The sequence below is a fragment of the Anomaloglossus baeobatrachus genome, chromosome 6, assembly GCF_048569485.1.
Source record: "Anomaloglossus baeobatrachus isolate aAnoBae1 chromosome 6, aAnoBae1.hap1, whole genome shotgun sequence".
NCBI lineage: Eukaryota > Metazoa > Chordata > Amphibia > Anura > Aromobatidae > Anomaloglossus > Anomaloglossus baeobatrachus.
The window spans coordinates 215,101,578-215,119,643 of NC_134358.1; the positions used below are offsets into that span (position 1 = coordinate 215,101,578).

The 18,066-nt window shown below is 40.7% G+C and overlaps 1 protein-coding gene across 1 annotated transcript in view; it reads right to left on the reverse strand.

Annotated features, from left to right (window-relative positions):
• CARMIL1 (capping protein regulator and myosin 1 linker 1) overlaps positions 1–18,066 on the reverse strand; it is a 362,146-nt gene that overhangs the window by 341,990 nt on the left and 2,090 nt on the right. The window contains exon 2 of the mRNA XM_075316069.1: positions 12,657–12,754. Within this exon, the coding sequence (XP_075172184.1) occupies positions 12,657–12,754 (98 nt within the window). The remainder of the gene's footprint in view (positions 1–12,656; positions 12,755–18,066) is intronic.

Here is an 18,066-nt window from a genome sequence, read left to right on the forward strand (position 1 = left end):
TAAAAAGTTAAGAACATGTGCAATTAATACAGGTAATGAGTGCAGAGTAGAAGGGCTTCTTAAAGAAAAAAATAAATAAATAAACAGGTCTGTAAGAGACAGAAATCTTGCTGGTTGGTAGGCAATTAAATATAAATTACTTAAAAATTATACAATGATTTTCTGGATTTTGTTTTGGTGGGGGGTGTGGATCCTGTCTGCTACAGTTGAAGTGTACCTATGATAAAAATTACAGAACTCTCCATTCTTTACAGGTGGGGAAACTTGCAAAATCTTCAATGTATCAAATACTTATTTTCCCCACTGGATATGAAAGAGTTGGAACCGCAGTCAACCAAACCAAGTACCGAATTTTTCAGATTAAAAGACGCACTTTTTTCCCCCAAATGTTGGGGGAAAGTGGGGGAGTGCATCTTATAGTCTGAATGCAGGGCTGCGGGGAATGAGTGTAATCGGCGACACGAGCAGGCTGTAGCAGCGCCTACCGTGACCATATGGGCCCGCTCATTTCATATGCACCCCCATCCTCCCACCCATCATCTCTCAGCGCTAAAGCCAGCGCTGACAGGTGGGCAGAATGATGGGTGGGGGATGCACGTATAGTAATCCGCCGGCCCGCGTGATCACCCCTGGCAACTTCAGCTTGGAGTGATCATGTGCGGCTATATTCACTGCCCCCCGCGCATCATCATCAGCCCAGGGGGGCAGTGAATAAATACGGTATACTCACCGGCCACTGATCTCTGCAGCATCGCGATGTCCTCCTGTCTGCCGGCCAGATGATCTGTGTAGAGACCGGTGAGCACAGGGGTGACGTCATCGCTGTGCGCAGCACTAGTCTCCACACACCTCAGCGGGCAGTCAAACAGGAGGTCATCGCGATGCTGCAAGGGAACGGCTCCACAAAGGTCAGCGGCGCTGCCTGCTGACACAGGAAGAAGATGATCGATGCTGCAGGGAGTGAGGAAAGGGGAGTAAAAACATTTAATTTTTTTCTGTGCCATAAGATACAGGCCATATAGCAGGATGGGGGTATATTATGACCAGGATGGGGGCTATATCAGGATGAGGGACATATATACAAGGATGGGGATAATAAGGCATGAGGATCATTACCAGGATGGGTTCCTTAGTAGAGAATTTGGGGACATTACCCCCATAAGAGTGTCAGCAGTAGATCCTCTCCCCATAACATGCCCACATTTTTTGCTTAATATTTTATTATCCCATTTTCCTCCTCTAAAACCAGGGTGCGTCTTATGGTCCGATGCGTCTTATGGTCTGACAAATACCGTATTTTGCCAATAGCCACTTTTAGAGGCATATTTCATTTTACTAGCGTGTGAACAGAAAATAATGCCCATCATCACATAACTCGCCATAATGAGGTTACCTCTGACTACTGTTGTAGAGATGATGGTGATACAATGAAGGAAATTTATTTAGGTCAGATGATAAATCAATGGTTGCAATCATAATGAACATTCAGATGTAGTGATTATTTCCTAGGGTCTGGCGCAATTGGTTTGTAATTAAATTTACAATCAGTAATTAGGCTAAAGGACCACAGCACCATTCTTCCCACTGCAATCTTTACCATAGTCCGGCACAGAAGTGGTTCACAGACGTTCCATACATTGTTACTGGGTATAACAGATGGTAAACTGCAGCTGCACATTCCTCCTCCAGCACCTTGGCATGTACCTGGCCGGCCACTCCACTTCCAATTCTCACACAGTGGAATTTTCAATGTGTTTAGACTTGAATACACAGTTTACTCAAGGCTTAAGTCACAAGCTGGGTTTTGCCTGAGGCCATAACCACACAACTCTGCATGTGAAACAACTGGAGAAATGAACCGCCATAAATATGATCCTGCACCCAATGCTTTGTGGGCTAATGATAGTCTTATTCGGAAATATTAAAATGGAACATTTTGTGAACTTTACATTCAATCGTCTTTTGTGGACATGTAGAAACAATATTATAGATCCCTCAGAAACCAAACGAGAACACTGTAAAAGGTCCTACACCAGATGCAGATACCCTGATCCTGCACCATGACATTGGAAGATCCAACGACTAACCAATCCCTCCCATAGGCAGGATCTGAGAACATAGGGATACAGGAGAGGACCAGACATCTCACTTTGTATGGGTGGATGAAAAGCCTGTCCACAGAATCACAGATATGGAGGCGAGAAGCGATTTGCTAGGCTACCAGGGCTGTAACTCACAATGGATGGAGAGGACCAGCTGCTCCCCCTCGCTATACAACCAGTTTAAAAATATATATTATATAAAATTACACATTTTGCAGATCACAATCTATAATTTCCATAAGTTAGAAAAAAACAAAACGAAAAAACAACAAAACAAAAACAACCCAGCACACACGCCAAGTCTAACTTTCTCCACCAGTTATACATTCTCTATTACTAGATTATGTATAACCCACAATGCCATTTGTTGTAAGGAAAGCACCCAGTCCTTTAAGTACCTTTATAGTATCTGTCATTACCACATGGTAGGACATTCCACAGACTGACTGCTCTGACTGTAAAGAACTCTCTTATTTAGCTGCCAAAACCACTTTTCCTACACATGTAGTGAATGCCCCCTGGTCTTTTTTTAAATTTCTTTAGGTCATATGCACATGTTGAGCATTTGGTGAGCTTTTTACCTCAGGATTCGTAAGCCAAAACCAGGAGTGGAGCAATCAGGGGAAAAAGTATGATCAAAATAAGTGCACCACTTCTGTATTTAATACTCACTCCTAGTTTTGGCTTACAAATATTGAGGGGGGTAAACCACACACAGCAACAACAACCCGACAAATATTCCATTTAAGGCCCCTTTCACATTGCGTTTCAGTGGCTCCGCCAGGGCATCCGTCTGAAATCCCGCCCCTCCCATCACAAACGTGTTTCGGACGTATGAGCCGACAGGGGCATTGAGTATAATGGAGCAGACAGAGCAAGCGTATGCTCTCTTGCACCATTTTCGGGTGTATACACTTTCTGCAGGCGGATGCCCAGACATAGCAGACTACGTTCAAGCGTCCGCCTGTAAAAAAAGTGTATACACCTGAAAATGGTGCAAGACAGAGCATACGCTTGCTCTGTCTGCTCCACTAGACTCAATGGCCCTGTCGGCGCATATGTCCAAAACTCGTTTTGTGGGGGGTAGGGCGGGATTTCGGACGGATGCCCCGACGGAGCCACTGAAACGCAATGTGAAAGTAGCCTAAAGAATAAGTATTTGTAATGATTAAGTCAGTCATGTGCCAGTCCTTTGTATTGACCCCACATGTATTTATACATATAAATGAAATCTCTTCTGAGACCTCTTTTTACCAAACTAAACAGATTAACTTTTCCAACCTCTCATCTCATCTAATAATTTAGTTACCCGCCTTTGACATGATTAACATCCAAACATCCTTTGCAAAATATGGAGCCTAAAACTGGGTCCCAAATTCTAGATGTGGCCTTACAAGTGATTTATAGAGGTGTAATACACTGGGGTTTTGCAATAGCAAGGGGAAAAAAAAAAAAAAAAAAAAAAAAAAATCGAGCTCACCCACCAACTCCATTGAAGCAGGGAATGTCCATCAAATCCAGTAAATTAGAAAAAAAAGTTCCAGCTTCATAAAAATTTCCAAGCATTCAAAAATATTAACATTCATGATAAAAGCAACGCGTTTTGAACACAGACATTCATTCTTTCAAGCTCTTAAATTTAAAATATTTTGGAAAGTTTATGAAGCTGGAAGGCCCGAGTGTATTCCAATAGGTAAGAAATGAATATACATATTAGTATGTGGAAATGTACTCAGGACAACAGAACAGGAGAAGGACTTTCATTTTTATATAGAATATAAAAAAAAAATCAGGACCCTTATAAATTTTTACATTGGTCTCTAAAGTCTTATACAAGACACTACTTATTCTGTACAAATGACTTTCCAGCAGTCTCATTACCATCAAAGATTGCATTACAATGAAAGCTAATATCTCTATATACAGTAGAAAACACATCATGTTTTTACATCTCAACTCCTACGGCTTCCTTCACTTTGACCTTTGCACAGATTAGATGTGCTCAAATAAAGCTTCTATGTAAAAAGGGTCTGAGTCAGTATATTGCTGCTAAATTCCATGTGCCCAACAAAGGGACGAGTCTTTAATTAGACCTGGTGGCCAAAACACAACAAAAAGTTGAAAAAAAAAAAATATATAAATACGTTTACATCCGTGCCAAAACTAATGTAATAAACTGTACCCCAAAAAGATCAAATATGTTTTGAAAATTAAGTCAATCACACATGGAACTAGTCAGATTGTTGTATGTATATTGTCGAGAAGCAACTTTCCCGTAATATGGGGTTTTTATGTTCCTCTGGATCAGCATGTTAGGTTATAGGCTGACTCGATGGACTGGGGTCTTCTTTCAATCTTGACAATCGTATCAGATTCAAAATGGAAGCTATAAACTTATTGGCGACAAGAGTTAAAACTATATCGTGGGTGGTTAACACTAGGGTAAGAACCAAATAACAAGGTCATATCTTGAATCATTTTTATTTTTAGCTTTTATTGCTCATGTGGCTGAACAGTAACCGCTGGATTTGATGGAGGCTCAGAACGTGCGAAAGGTTGGGGACCTCTATTGTAGACTATATTAGAAATCTTGACCTACTATACTCTGGAGAACTCAAAGTGGTATTATGTGGAAAAACAAGGATTGCCTACGCTGTGCCCTTTGCACCTTTCCATATAGTTCCACATTCATGAAATCATCAATCAATCACTGTGTGAGGCTTTTATCATGTAGAAGATAAACTATTTCCAATTAGGAAATGAAGAAATGATATTTAGCATGGTGATTTATCATGACTAACGTCCTGTCTAAGGAGCTTGAGCTGATCCATGCCATGAGATAATCATTAATGGTAATGCAAACATATGCCCTGGTACATCCTGAGGCAGGCAGTCATTCATTCATGTCCTGGTACAAAACTACAAATACAGGAATTGTTGGGGAATTTTATTCCTGAAGCTATGATGAAAATAAAGCCGTAAAAAGTGCACATAAGGCATCAGTGGAAATTTGTAAAAAGTAGAGTTCAGGTGACAGGAAAGAGAAGCGCATAATGGGGCATATTTACTAATACCGCTGTAAATCTGGAGAGGCGAGAAATAGAGTAGATGTATCAATTGTATCACCAGGGTAATGGTGGATGAAAAATGTGGTGTTTGTTTAGATACGGTCCTCTTAAAATTTAAAAAGGGGTTGCCCAGGAGTAGATGATATACATTTTTTGTCACCCGTTAGCAAAATACAAGTGGGAGTTTGGCAAAATCATGTTTTTCCTTCTTAGATACAAATTGCTCTCTAGGCATTTCGTATACAAATGCATGGAAAGAATATTAGCCAAAGAATAGTTGAAATACGATAAATAATTTTATGAGTTCTATTAAACAATCCAATTACGTAATTTAAAAGTAACTAAACTAAATCGTAAGTATTTCAGGCTTTAGATCATGTTGCAGTATTATCCTGTTATTCCATTATACTTGATCACTTTTGCAGAAGATACAGGATGAAAATACATGCCTGAAATATCAACGGCCACTGCCTAAGGGAGCTAAGCCAACACTTATATAGCAGTCTACAAAATTACTATTGCGGTGGTCAGATATACACTATAAATGACTATAAATTTATGAGTAATTGCTTAAAGGGGTTGTCCACTACTAGGACAACCTCTTCTGATTCCACAGGTTTCCCCCAGATAAAATAAATATTCACTTCCAAGGCCGATGCAGTTCCAGCGGTGCCAGGGCTTAAGTGGGGTTGTGACATCACATAAGCTGTGCTTGCAATCAGCGCCAGCTTCTGTCAACCCGCTGTTGGACAAACGAGCTAAATCAACAGGAAGAGAACACAGCGGCTGACGCTCACTTCCTGTTGATTGCTCCTGTGTCCAAAAGGTGGAGAGAGGTAAGCTGGCGCTGATTGAAGGCAGGGCTTTTTATAATGTCACAAGTGAGACTCAGCACCACTGGAGCTGTGTCGGTCACGGAGTATAGGCTTTTTTAATATTACCTGGCGGAAACTTGGAATTAGAAGGGGTTGTTCCAGTAATGGACAATCCCTTTAAAATGGTCCATTTACACTGCAAGATTATCCCAAAAAAAAAAAATTGATAATTGTGCAGTGTTAACAGGCTGTTGATCACCCGACAAATGAGCAAAATGCTCGTTTGTTGGGTGAAATGACCTTTGGTGCTGCACAAAAGAAAATTGTTCTTGGCAGCACCTTGTTCTGGAGAAAAGAACCTATGCTGCTGAGATTAATGGCTCACTGAATGATTATTTTACAGATAGATCAGTGTAAAGAGGCTATTAAATGACTGCCGATAGGAAAAAATATTTACCAAGCGACAGATTTTAGCAAGAGAAGTGAGAGCCTCACATGTACCCTCCAACAGATAGTCAGGGAGATAAAAACTTGGCCAGTTGAAATTTCATTGCTGGATCCTTTTGTTTTATGAAGCAAGTGGTGAGGAGGCAGTTTTTTGTTTGTTTGTGTATATATATATATATATATATATATATATATTATATATATATATATATATATATATATATATATATATATATATATATATATATATATATATATATATATATATATATATATATATATATATATATATATATATATATATATATATATATATATATATATATATATATATTTATTTATTACACACACACACACACACACATATATATAAGTTTTGGGTTTTGTTTTTTTTTTCTTTTACAAAAAAAAAAAAAAAAAAAAAAAAAAAAAAAACAAACAAACACCTGCTGCAAACATGCAAGGTGTGAACATACCCTTAAATCAGGCAAAAAAGCCTAGCAGAGAACATATGCATTAGCCCCAGTTCCTTTTAAACTAAATGTAGTGGAATCAATTACCAGAGGCAAAGGTATTGAATAATGGGAGTAGATTGAGAGGATCATGGATTAATATGTCAGCGTGCTTTAACTATGGAACATTTGTCCACAGTGACAGTTATTGGAGCAGAAACTTTTAATAGCCTCACAAAAAATGTGCTTAAAAATTAAATTGAGTAAATGATTTAACGCAATGGAATCAATAAAATATTAATATTACATGGAGGTCTGATTCTCAGGAAGGTTGATTTGGCTCAGCAATGAAAGCAAAGCATCATGTGGTCATCTCATTTCCAACCCTCAGAAGATCTTTTAATTCGAGCACTTGGCCTTATATTGACCAGTTTCCTGAATGCATATTGACCTCTTCCTGAATGTCATCCAGCCAGGGCTTCTATTCCATTTAAAGGATGAATATACAATATTTTGGTCTCTCGGGATTCAGTTATTACTATAGTCTATGGGCCTGAAAACATTGTCCTTTTCACCAACTACGCTACAAGGGCAGTGACTACATAGTGGTCAGTGGTCCGAGGTGTACTAATTCTAATGGGTAAACTCCCTCTAAAGTCTGTTTTTAAGTATTTGGTTATTTTTGTTCTTTAGTTCCAAAAGGACCTCCAAAGAGGCTTCCAAGACTTCAATAGGGAGTGTCACCACAAAACACAAATTAAAACCAATATATGAGGATTTCACAGAGCAACCTTAGTGTGGTCAAGGGATCAGTACATTGTTCTGTCCCATCAATTGGCATCCTGCCCTTTACCCTCATGATTGTTAACAGTACTAGTTTTTGAGCGCTGCCTCAATTACCAGCACTGAACGCACTGACATTGCAAGAGCTGAAATCAAACAGTGTCGGTGCAGGCATGCTCATCCATTACTCCTGTCGGAAGAGGCCATTCGCTGCACACAGTATTGATGGACAATGTCGATAGAAGAGGTGGATAACAGCACACATGCACAATAACACTGGGTGCACGTGCTTGGCCCCTGCAGTATACAAATGGGTGCTTGTTTATTCCCTTCTGTCCCCACTGATGGCTCAGTATTATGTGATCCTGTGTGCAGCGAGCACCCACTGTAGACAGGAGAGAAGTATGAGAGCATGCCTTGTACTGACTGTGTGCTCTTGGCTCCTGGAGTGTCCTGCATGCGGAGCGGAGGAATCAATTTAGGCACTGCTCCAAAGAGACCACGGTCAATCATCATAAGGGGAAGTGAGCACCTGGATGGGCAGGACGGCAGGTGGAAGTACAAGATTCAGTAGTGCTGAAGACAATGTAGAATCTTTTACGGTATTAGGAGTGAGGAACACACAGGACTGGCAAAGTTGTGTGTGGTCAGCATGCGCATAGCCCAGACTAGGTGGTTATCAAGAAACTTGACAGCAGAATTGAAGGTGGTGGCTGCACAAGGATAGCAGAGAAAATAGATTTAAACAGATTACTTGATAGAGGCAAAAATATATGTGACCAGACTCCTCTCTGTTATTCTTAGTGTTATCTGCTCCCTTGATAGCGGAAATAAAAAAGGTGTTGACTACAGCTAGAACACCTGACTGCTATTCTTCAAATGGCTGTTTTCAAGCTGTCTGGACGAGCTGAGAAGACCAATGAGACAACTGGCTTGAGCAGAACAGAGTGGGAAGTGTGGCAGACCTACAGAGAAGTATATGGTAGTACTGTCTAAGGCCAGAGTCACACTTGTGAGAGTCTCACATCGCATCACCCAGCACAGCCGCACACTCCTGACAGAAGAGTCTGCTATGCGTATTTCTATACAGCTGAGACGCTCCGGGCCAGAGGGTGGCAGGCCGTGCCGGGTGATGCGATGCGCGAGTCTCTCAAAAGTGTGACTCCGGCCTTACCTGAATACTCAGGCGATGAGTAGCCACGTAAGCTGGCCTTAAAAGGCCTCTGATGATAAGAATCAGGGGTGCTGCCTGACCAGCACAGACAGAGCCTGATGAAGGGTCAGGACAGGTAAGTAGCACATGGTTTTACTGTAAAGTGGCTGTTTAAACCAAAAATTAAATAAAATTCCTCGTTAAACAACAACAGCAAATATCTTCTGCTGTTTGGCCTTATTCTTATAGAAGTATTGCGGCTTTTTTAATGTATCACATATTCTAGATAAGACCAACACAAAACATTCTTAAAAAGGAAAACGGTCACATGTCATGTGGAAAAAAAAAACCATAAAAAAAAAAAAAAAAATATACAGCACTATTAACTTGTAGATATGGGGTTAGTCTGTAGTCCACATTAGACCTGGCTGTCAGTCAGTGCGGGGGTACAATTACAGCTGCCACTCCCTATACACAGCGTTGACTGAACCCGCACCAGTGCCACCACTACGACTGGAAGCGGAACACAGTTGGGAGGAAGTTAATTTCCTCCCAGCACCAGTGCTCCAAGTGCAGGCGCCAGGCAAGTGCAGACCACCATTAAACTGCAGATTAACCCCATATCTGCAGCGTTTCAAGGCAAGCTCATGGATGTCACCCTCTGCCATGTAGAAATTCTCGGCAACCGAATCTGCTCATTTTTCTTCGAAAATCTGTGCCATACCCGACGGCGCCATAAGAGCTTACATCATTTTTTGGCGGAACGATGGCATCCTGAATATGAACTAACTTGGGCTCATTGCTCCCACTAACAGAATGGAATGATCTGACTCCTATACAGTGCATAGAGTTCTAGAGAAATTATAACATGCAAAAACATTTATTTTTCACCGTTTGATTAATAATTAGCAGCAAGTGACCAGTAGTAGTATGCCACAAGCAATCATATGTACATTTCTTGGACACAGGGATATTCTTTTTTTGACATAAATCTTATGAGAACCTTTCATGGGCTGCACATAAAGGCTTATTGTCTAAAATGCCCTAATCAGCAGGCTGCAAATTTATAGATCTATCTCCTATTAGAATGTGATGACACAAATAGTTAATCACACAATGAGGATGCAGAAATGGATAACGCCATTGAGATAAATGGTTCAATCATCAGATTAAACCACACTATTTTAATTATGGTACAGTCAGCACACCTAGCTGGATGCGACATTTTCTTGCTCTCGTAAAACCGTTATGAGGATTTAATTACAGTATAATATTACATGTAAATAGGAAATCCGTCAAAAATATGGAAATGCAAACACTGTATGGAAAGCAATTAATATTTAAAAGAACACTGCAGGTAAAATTACAATTGTATGTTATGCATAGTGTAGGGCACATATGTCAAATCGGCCCATGGGCCAAATCTGGCCTGCAGGGTGATTTTATTTGGCACACAATGCCAGGCGCTTATTGCCCAGAGGGCTACGTGGGGCCCGGTACTCTGCACAATGAGTGGAGCGGGATTTTCAGTAAGCCCTTCAAAACCCAGTCTGCAAACGCACCAACCGACTTGCAGGTTGACGAGAGAAAGAATGCTGCAGTCAATCAGTGGCCTCAGAAGCATGGAACCAGGGTAGCGTTATATTGAAGTGGCAAGGTACAAGTGCATCTCAAATTAGAAGATCATCAAAAAGTTAATTTATTTCAGTAATTCAATACAAAAAAGGGAAACGCATTTATTATATAGAGTCATTATACACAGAGGAATCTATTTCAAGTGTTATTTCTGTTAATGTTGAGGATTATGGCTTAGAGCCAATGAAAACCCAAAAGTCATTATCTCAGAAAATTAGAATATTATCTAAGACCAATTGAAAAAATGATTTTAAACTCTGAAAAAAAAGTCTGTACAGTAAAATGCCCTCAATACTTGGTCGGGGCTCCTTTTGCATGAATTACTGCATCAACGCGGCGTGGCATGGAGGCGATCAGCCTGTGGCACTGCTGAGGTGTTTTAGAAGCCCAGGTTGCTTTAATAGGAGCCTTTAGCTCTTCTGCTTTGTTGGATCGGTTATCTCATCTTCCTTTTGACAATATCCCACAGATTCTCTATGGGGTTTAGGTCAAGCGAGTTTCCTGGCCAAATCAAGCACAGTGTTACTGTGGTTATTAAACCAAACCAGATATTGGTACTTTTTGCAGTGTGGACCGGTGCCAAGTCCTGCTGGAAAATGAAATTTCCATCTCCAAAATACTTGTCGACAGAGAGAAGCATGAAGTGCTCTAAAATTTCCTTGTGGACGGCTGTGCTGACTTTGGTCTTGATAAAACACAGTGGACCTATACCAGCAGAGGACAAGGCTCCTCAAACTATCACTGATTGTGAAAACTTCACACTAGACCTCAAGCAGCTTGGATTGTGGCCTCTCCACTCTTCCTCCAGACTCTGGGACCTTGATTTCCAAATGAAATACAAAAGTTTACTGTCATCTGAAAACAACACCTTGGACGACTGAGCAACAGTCCAGTTCTTTTTCTTCTTGGCTCAGGTACAATGTTTCTGGCGTTGTCTATTGGTTATAAGTGACTTGACACAAGGAATGCGACAGTTGTAGCCCATGTCCTGATAAGTCTAGATGTGGTGGCTCTAGAAGCACTGACTCCAGCAGCAGTCCACTCCTTGTGAATCTCCCTCAAATTTTTGAATGGACTTTACTTAACAACTCTATCAAGGCTACGGTTATCACAGTTGCTTGTGCACCTTTTTCTACCAAACTTTTCCTTCCACTCAACGTTCCATTAATATGCTTGGATACAGCACTCTGAACAGCCAGCATCTTTAGCAATGACCTTTTGTGGCTTACCCTCCTTATGGAGTGTGTCAATGTCTACCTTCTGGACATTTGTCAAGTCAGCAGTCTTATATGTGATTATGAAGCCTAACTTAGCCAGACTAAGGGTAAGTTCACACAGTGCGTTTTTTGCACGTTTTTGGCCTCAAAACTGCATGAGTTTGCTTCCCCAGCAAAGTCTGAGTTTTCATTTTTGCTGTCCACACACAACTTTTTGTTTAAGCTGCGTTTTTGAGCTTAAAAAAAAAATAAAAAAATAAAAAAAAAAAATGGACATGTCAATTCTTTCCTGCGTTTTTCTGAGTTTTCCCCCCATGCAATGCATTGGAAAAACACAGATCAAAAACGTAGCAAAATTTAGCCAAAAACACACCAAATCGTGGTAAAAACGCATGCGGTTTTTGACGCTTTTTTTGTCGCGGGTGCATTTTTGTGCGTTGTTAGCGGCCAAAACCGCACAAAAACGCAGCGTCAAAAAAAAATGCAGCGTGTGCACATAGCCTAAGGGAGCATTTTAAATGCTTAGGAAGCCTTTGCAGATGTTTTGTGGTAATTATTCTAATTTTCTGAGATTATGACTTTTGGGTTTTCATTGGCTGTAAGCCATCATCATCATCATCATCATCAGAAATAACACTTGAAATAGATCACTCTGTTGGAATGACTATATAATATGAGTTTCCCTTTTTTGTATTGAAATACTAAAATAAATTAACTTTCTAATATTGTAACTTATTGAGATGCATCTGTATTAGTAGACAAATACATATAATTTTTTTGTTTAATGTTAACTTCGTTCACACGTTGTGGAAGTGGTGTGAACACACTATGCAAAATAAAAAATTACTAAGTGGTAAACCAAACCATTCTACTACAAAACTGATCACATAAGCTACAGATAATGGTATTTGCAGACAGATGCAATGGTGAGAAGTATGATACACTGATAGAAGTATGTAATAAAATTCAATTTGCTTTACATACCAGGACTTTGTTTTCAACCTTATCTCCCTTGATTTCAAGCTTCACCTTCTTCCGTACGGCAATCTTAATTTTTCTTCCAATAACATCCCGGATGCTTTCTGCAAGTAGAGTTAAAAATTAAGACGCAAGGATATTGATTTTCATAATACTACAGTTAAAATTTAATAGGTTATTTTATCTCTATTTACAAAATACTATATAATAGAACAATAAGTATAAAAACAAGAACAATACATGGACCATTGGCATAAAATAAGGCAGTTATCTGGAAAGGGTAACGTGCATCTTGAAAGATGGGTTTAATTGGAAAATGCTTATAGAAATAAGAAATGGATTGTAAAGTTGCATATTAAAATTACAATAAGAATTTTCAGGGCAACTGTGTGTATTTTTTTTCATAATTCATTGTCTAGGAGACTGGCCACATCGCAGTGTCCAAACGTGCAGTTCTTACAAGCTCCAGTATATTAGATTTGTAAGAACTGCTCTGAACCTGGCAGAGATCGCTGAAGTGAACTGTTGAAATTTGGTAAATGATACCAGTACAAATTGCTTATCAATCAACCAGCAGCACTCTGCCCCCCCCCCTTCTGCAAGCAGGAAGCCAGGAGGCAGGGGGAGTGCTGCGCTCTTGCAAAGAGGAACCAACCCCTTTAAAAGCAGATACAACCCGTGAACAGATCCAAATTTATAAACAATATACATTAAGTCCCCTTTCACATTGCGTTTGTAGCTCCGTTCAGTGGTCCTGTCGGAGCTTCCGTCCGAACACCCCTGCAAAATGTGTTTCGGATGCATGTGCCGACGGGGCCATTGCTATAATGGAGCAGAGTGAGTCAGCGTGTGCTCTGTCTTGCACCATTTTCGGGTGTATACTCCTTCTGCAGGCGGACACGAAAACAGACTGACTCCGTATGCTCCATTATAGTCAATGGCCCTATCGGCGCATGCATCCGAAACACGTTTTGCAGGGGTATTCGGACGGAAGCTCCAATGGGACCACTGAACGAAGCTAAAAAACAAAATGTGAAAGGGGCCTAATAAAAGAGCTCTTTGAACTGGTGAGACTGTCGTACTTTGAAAATCCAGGTAAGAATGGCTTTATCATCCTTTGTAAAAGTTTCCATGCCTAATATTTAAATTAACATTTTAAAGTGAACCGGTCACCACTTTTTGGCCTATAAGCTGCGGCTACCACCACCAGGCTCTTATATACAGCATTCTAACATGCTGTATATAAGAGCCCAGGCCGCTGTGACAACATAAAAAACACTATATAATACATAGCCAACGGTCGCTCTGCGGTGGAATAGGACCTAATGGGCGTCTCCGTTGTCCGGTGCCGGAGCCGCCTCTTTCGGCCAGCTTTGTTCTCCTTCTAGCTGCGGTGCATGACGGGTCCGACGTCATCCACACTCGCCGGCATTCCGGTCCTGAGCAGGCGCACTTTGATCTGTTCTGAGCAGGGCAGATCAAAAGTATTGTAGTGCGCCTGCGCAGGACCAGTGAGTGTGTATGACATAGCCACGTCATGCACACAGGCTTCAGAAAGAGGACGAAAATGGCCGAAAGGGGAGGCGCTGGGACTGGACAACAGAGATGCCTATTAGGCCCTATTCCACCGCAGAGCGACCGTTCGGTAAGTATTATAAAGTGTTTTTAATGTTATACCCAGTGGCCTGGGCTCTTATATACAGCATGTTAAAATGCTCTATATAAAAGAGCCCGGTGGTGGTGGCCGCAGCTTATAGCCAAAAAAGTGGTGACAGGTTCCCTTTAAGACGCTAGATCTGTACTCCAAAAACTATTCATTTTAATTTGAGGATTATACAGTAATTGACATTTACAAAGAAAGTACAGCAAAGAAAGTACAGCAGCCTCATCAAGTTAAAGAGATCTATTTAATAATGTATGCAGTTTATATTTTGTAATCTGGAGATATATCCGCTTTACTGTTGGGTTTTGTAGATATACAAATTGACCCAATATGAAAATAAGACTTCTAAGAGCACACACACAAGGCATGAAATAAATCACAGAACTTCACAAATAGTTATGAGCGAACTCATGAGAAATTCCCTACTGGCAATGACTTATCGAGCCTCGTTCTGAAAAAAAGGTTCTCAGAACGAACCTCCATAGGAATCGATGGAAGTCCTGCGACATTACACTTTGTATTACGTCGGAACTTCCAGGATTTATTTTGAATTAATAAATTTGTGAACGAGGGTGTGTGGGGGAGTCAAAAACTATTTTCTTCCCTGTGTGTGTTTTTTAACTCTATACTTGTCGGGTTAGTAATGGGGAGGGGGGGGTTTGATAGACACCTCTCCATTACTAACCCCTGGGCTTGATGCCAGCTGTCAATTCACAGCTGACATCAACCCAAAAAGTATTTCCCAGATTGCAAATTCACCAGGACATGACTTTTGTCCTGAAGAAGGAGAAATCTCTGAAACGCATTGACAAATAAAAGATTACGATCCTTTATCAGCCTGAGATTTCTTTCCCGGCAGCGCTACTTTTTAACCCTTTCATCACCCATATTCAGGCTATACAATTAGTAATAGGCCAGACGTCACATAACTGATGTTATGTATTTGCTTTGCTATAGATCATAATAAAGTTGGATGCCAACAGTAATAAGAATTCTCTGTGCACCAACTAGCTACTTTAGAAGGAGAACCCAAGAAACCCCAAGTTGTCACACAGTACAGTGGGGTTAAAAAGTTGACACATACAAAACATTGAAAAACTGGCTTACTCTATGTTGCGAATGCAAAATGTTATGTCAATAGAAGTATATAAAGGGTATAGCAAAGTAGAGGGCAATAAAATCTAAAACCTTATTACCAGAACGATGATTTAATAAAATCTAAAAGACCGGCAAGAGCAAGTTACCACAGGACACAGTTCACAAACAACATTATGATCCAGCCATAAGCCATGTCTAATCTATGTGCTTTTAGTTCCGCGTCTATAAAGGTCATGCTATTAAATTGTCAATACTGTCCACACAGTAATAATCCACGGAGTGGTCAAGGTCTACTCTGTATAGACCAGATGCGTGTAGAGAGGTCTGAACACTAAAGTCAGTTCATAAAAAGAAAAAAAAAAAACACACCCCACTTTAAAAAAGGGAAGAAATTCTATGTCTAACAGGAGCAGTGGCTACAGCGATTATATCCTCCCTGCAGCTGCTGGCTTTCAGTAATTGGGGCGGAGCAGAGAGCAGTTATAGGCAGCGCTCAGTATAAAGTGAGCGTGGTTCTGATCACTTCCCGTCACTATAATTGACAGCCTGCTCCACACATACGCCAGGATGTCAATCAAGGTAGCAGTGAGCAATTACACAGTATAGTGAGGGATGAGTGTAACATCCTCTTGGAGTCCCCAAAGACTGAAAGATAAGCAGCCGCATGGAGGATAGAAGTTCATTTGGCGGTAGTCGCTGCTCCAGTAAGTAAACCAGAAATCATTTTAACTATTTACTTGCAGATTAACCCTATATTTGCAGGTTAATAGTGTGTCTGCACATGAATGGTTACCATTGAACAAACATCTTTATGCTCTGGAGCCCTTAATGTGAGATTTTTAGGAACACGTTCTTAGCAGAATATATATTATTAGCATGGTTAAACTTTGCAAAGCATGTATGAATCAAGCCCCATAAAAGGTTATGCTGGAAAAAACAGTTGCTTACTTCTGCTCAGGCAAGGTTCTAACTCTGAGGACTGTTTTTTCCAGCAGGACAATATGCCATTCCACATAGCTAGGTCAATCAATGTGTGCATGAAGGACCACCACATCAAACCCCTGTCATGGCCAGCCCAATCTCCAGACCTAAACCCCATTGAAAACCTCTGGAATGTAATCAAGAGAAAGATGGATAGTCACAAGCCATCAAACAAAGAAGAACTGCTTACATTTTTGCACCAGGAGTGGCATAAGCTCACCCAAAAGCAGTGTGAAAGACTGGTGGAAAGCATGCCAAGACACATGAAAGCTGTGATTAAAAATCATGGTTATTCCACAAAATATTGATTTTTGAACTCTTCCTGAGGTAAAACATTAGTATTGTTGTTTCCAAATGATTATGAACTTGTTTTCTTTGCATTATTTGAGGTCTGAAGCAATGCATTTTGTTGTTATTTTGACCATTTCTCATTTTCAGAAAATAAATACAAAAAATTATTGCTTGGAAATTCCGAGACATGTTGTCAGTAGTTTATAGAATAAAATAACAATTTACATTTCACTCAAATATACCTATAAAAGAAAAATCAGAAAACCTGACAATTTTGCAGTGGTCTCTTAATTTTTGCCAGAGCTGTATTAGATATATACTGTACAGTATCTGGCAGCGGGGTTCAATGTGCAGGCACTGGGCTGGTTTCTAATGCAATTAACCTGTTTATCACAGCACAGCACAATCGCCTGTGCACTTCTGCTGATCAGAGGCAGCATCACTCTGATCAGCAGAAATGCTCATCTCCTGTGAGTGCTGATGCTCTGTCAGCTCTCACAGGATATAAGTCATGGTAGCGCCAGGAGTCATCAGGTGACCCCACATTACCATGACAACACATTGGTCCCCCATGATCATGTCACTGGGCCATCAATAGCGGCGGGGGGAACAGCATAATCTACGTCATTGCCATTTAAAATCACATTGTTGTTAGCGCAATCTAAGGGGTTACCAGGCGCAGGTGGATCTCCAATCCACCTGCGCCTGTTAGCCACACGTCTGCTGATCAGCGGCGAGCTCGTGGTAATCCCTGGACAGGTCTTCTGATTGGAGTGAGGCGACTAAAGATGTACCAGTATGTCCTTGGTCGTAATGGGGTTAAGTCATGAAGAGTAATACTGGAACTCGATCCGTTTTTGAGAGCTGCAATGTATTGCAGCTGGAAGGAAGAAGGGCCTGACACACCTTTCACCATTGGCAACTGTAATTGTTGGGATTCTGGTGGATGTGATTTTCTTTGATTTGGGGGATGGGCGGAAAGGAGAGCTGCTTTCTTTTGGGGGGTGTCCACTTTCTTTCTGGAATATCTGCTTTCTTTGATGAAGAGTCCTGTTGTATTCGTTAACTTTATTAGCTGGTAGGATACTTCCTTATGGAACTGCAAGAAGGGCTTATTTTTGGAGAAGGGCTTATATTTTAAGCATAGTCCAAAATGCCCCCTCAAAATTCTACTAGGTCTTATTTTCGGGGAACAGGGTAGATTCTTTTCTGTGTATACCTCACACTGTCAGTCTTCCTTCACAAGTCTGTGTTTTCAAAGTATGTGGTGTCCATTTTTCTCACGGATGCCACACATACCCATTGTAGCCTACGACTGTAGCCAGAGACATATTGCTGCTCTGTGCATCGTGGTCCAAACCCAGACTGCAACACACAGATGTA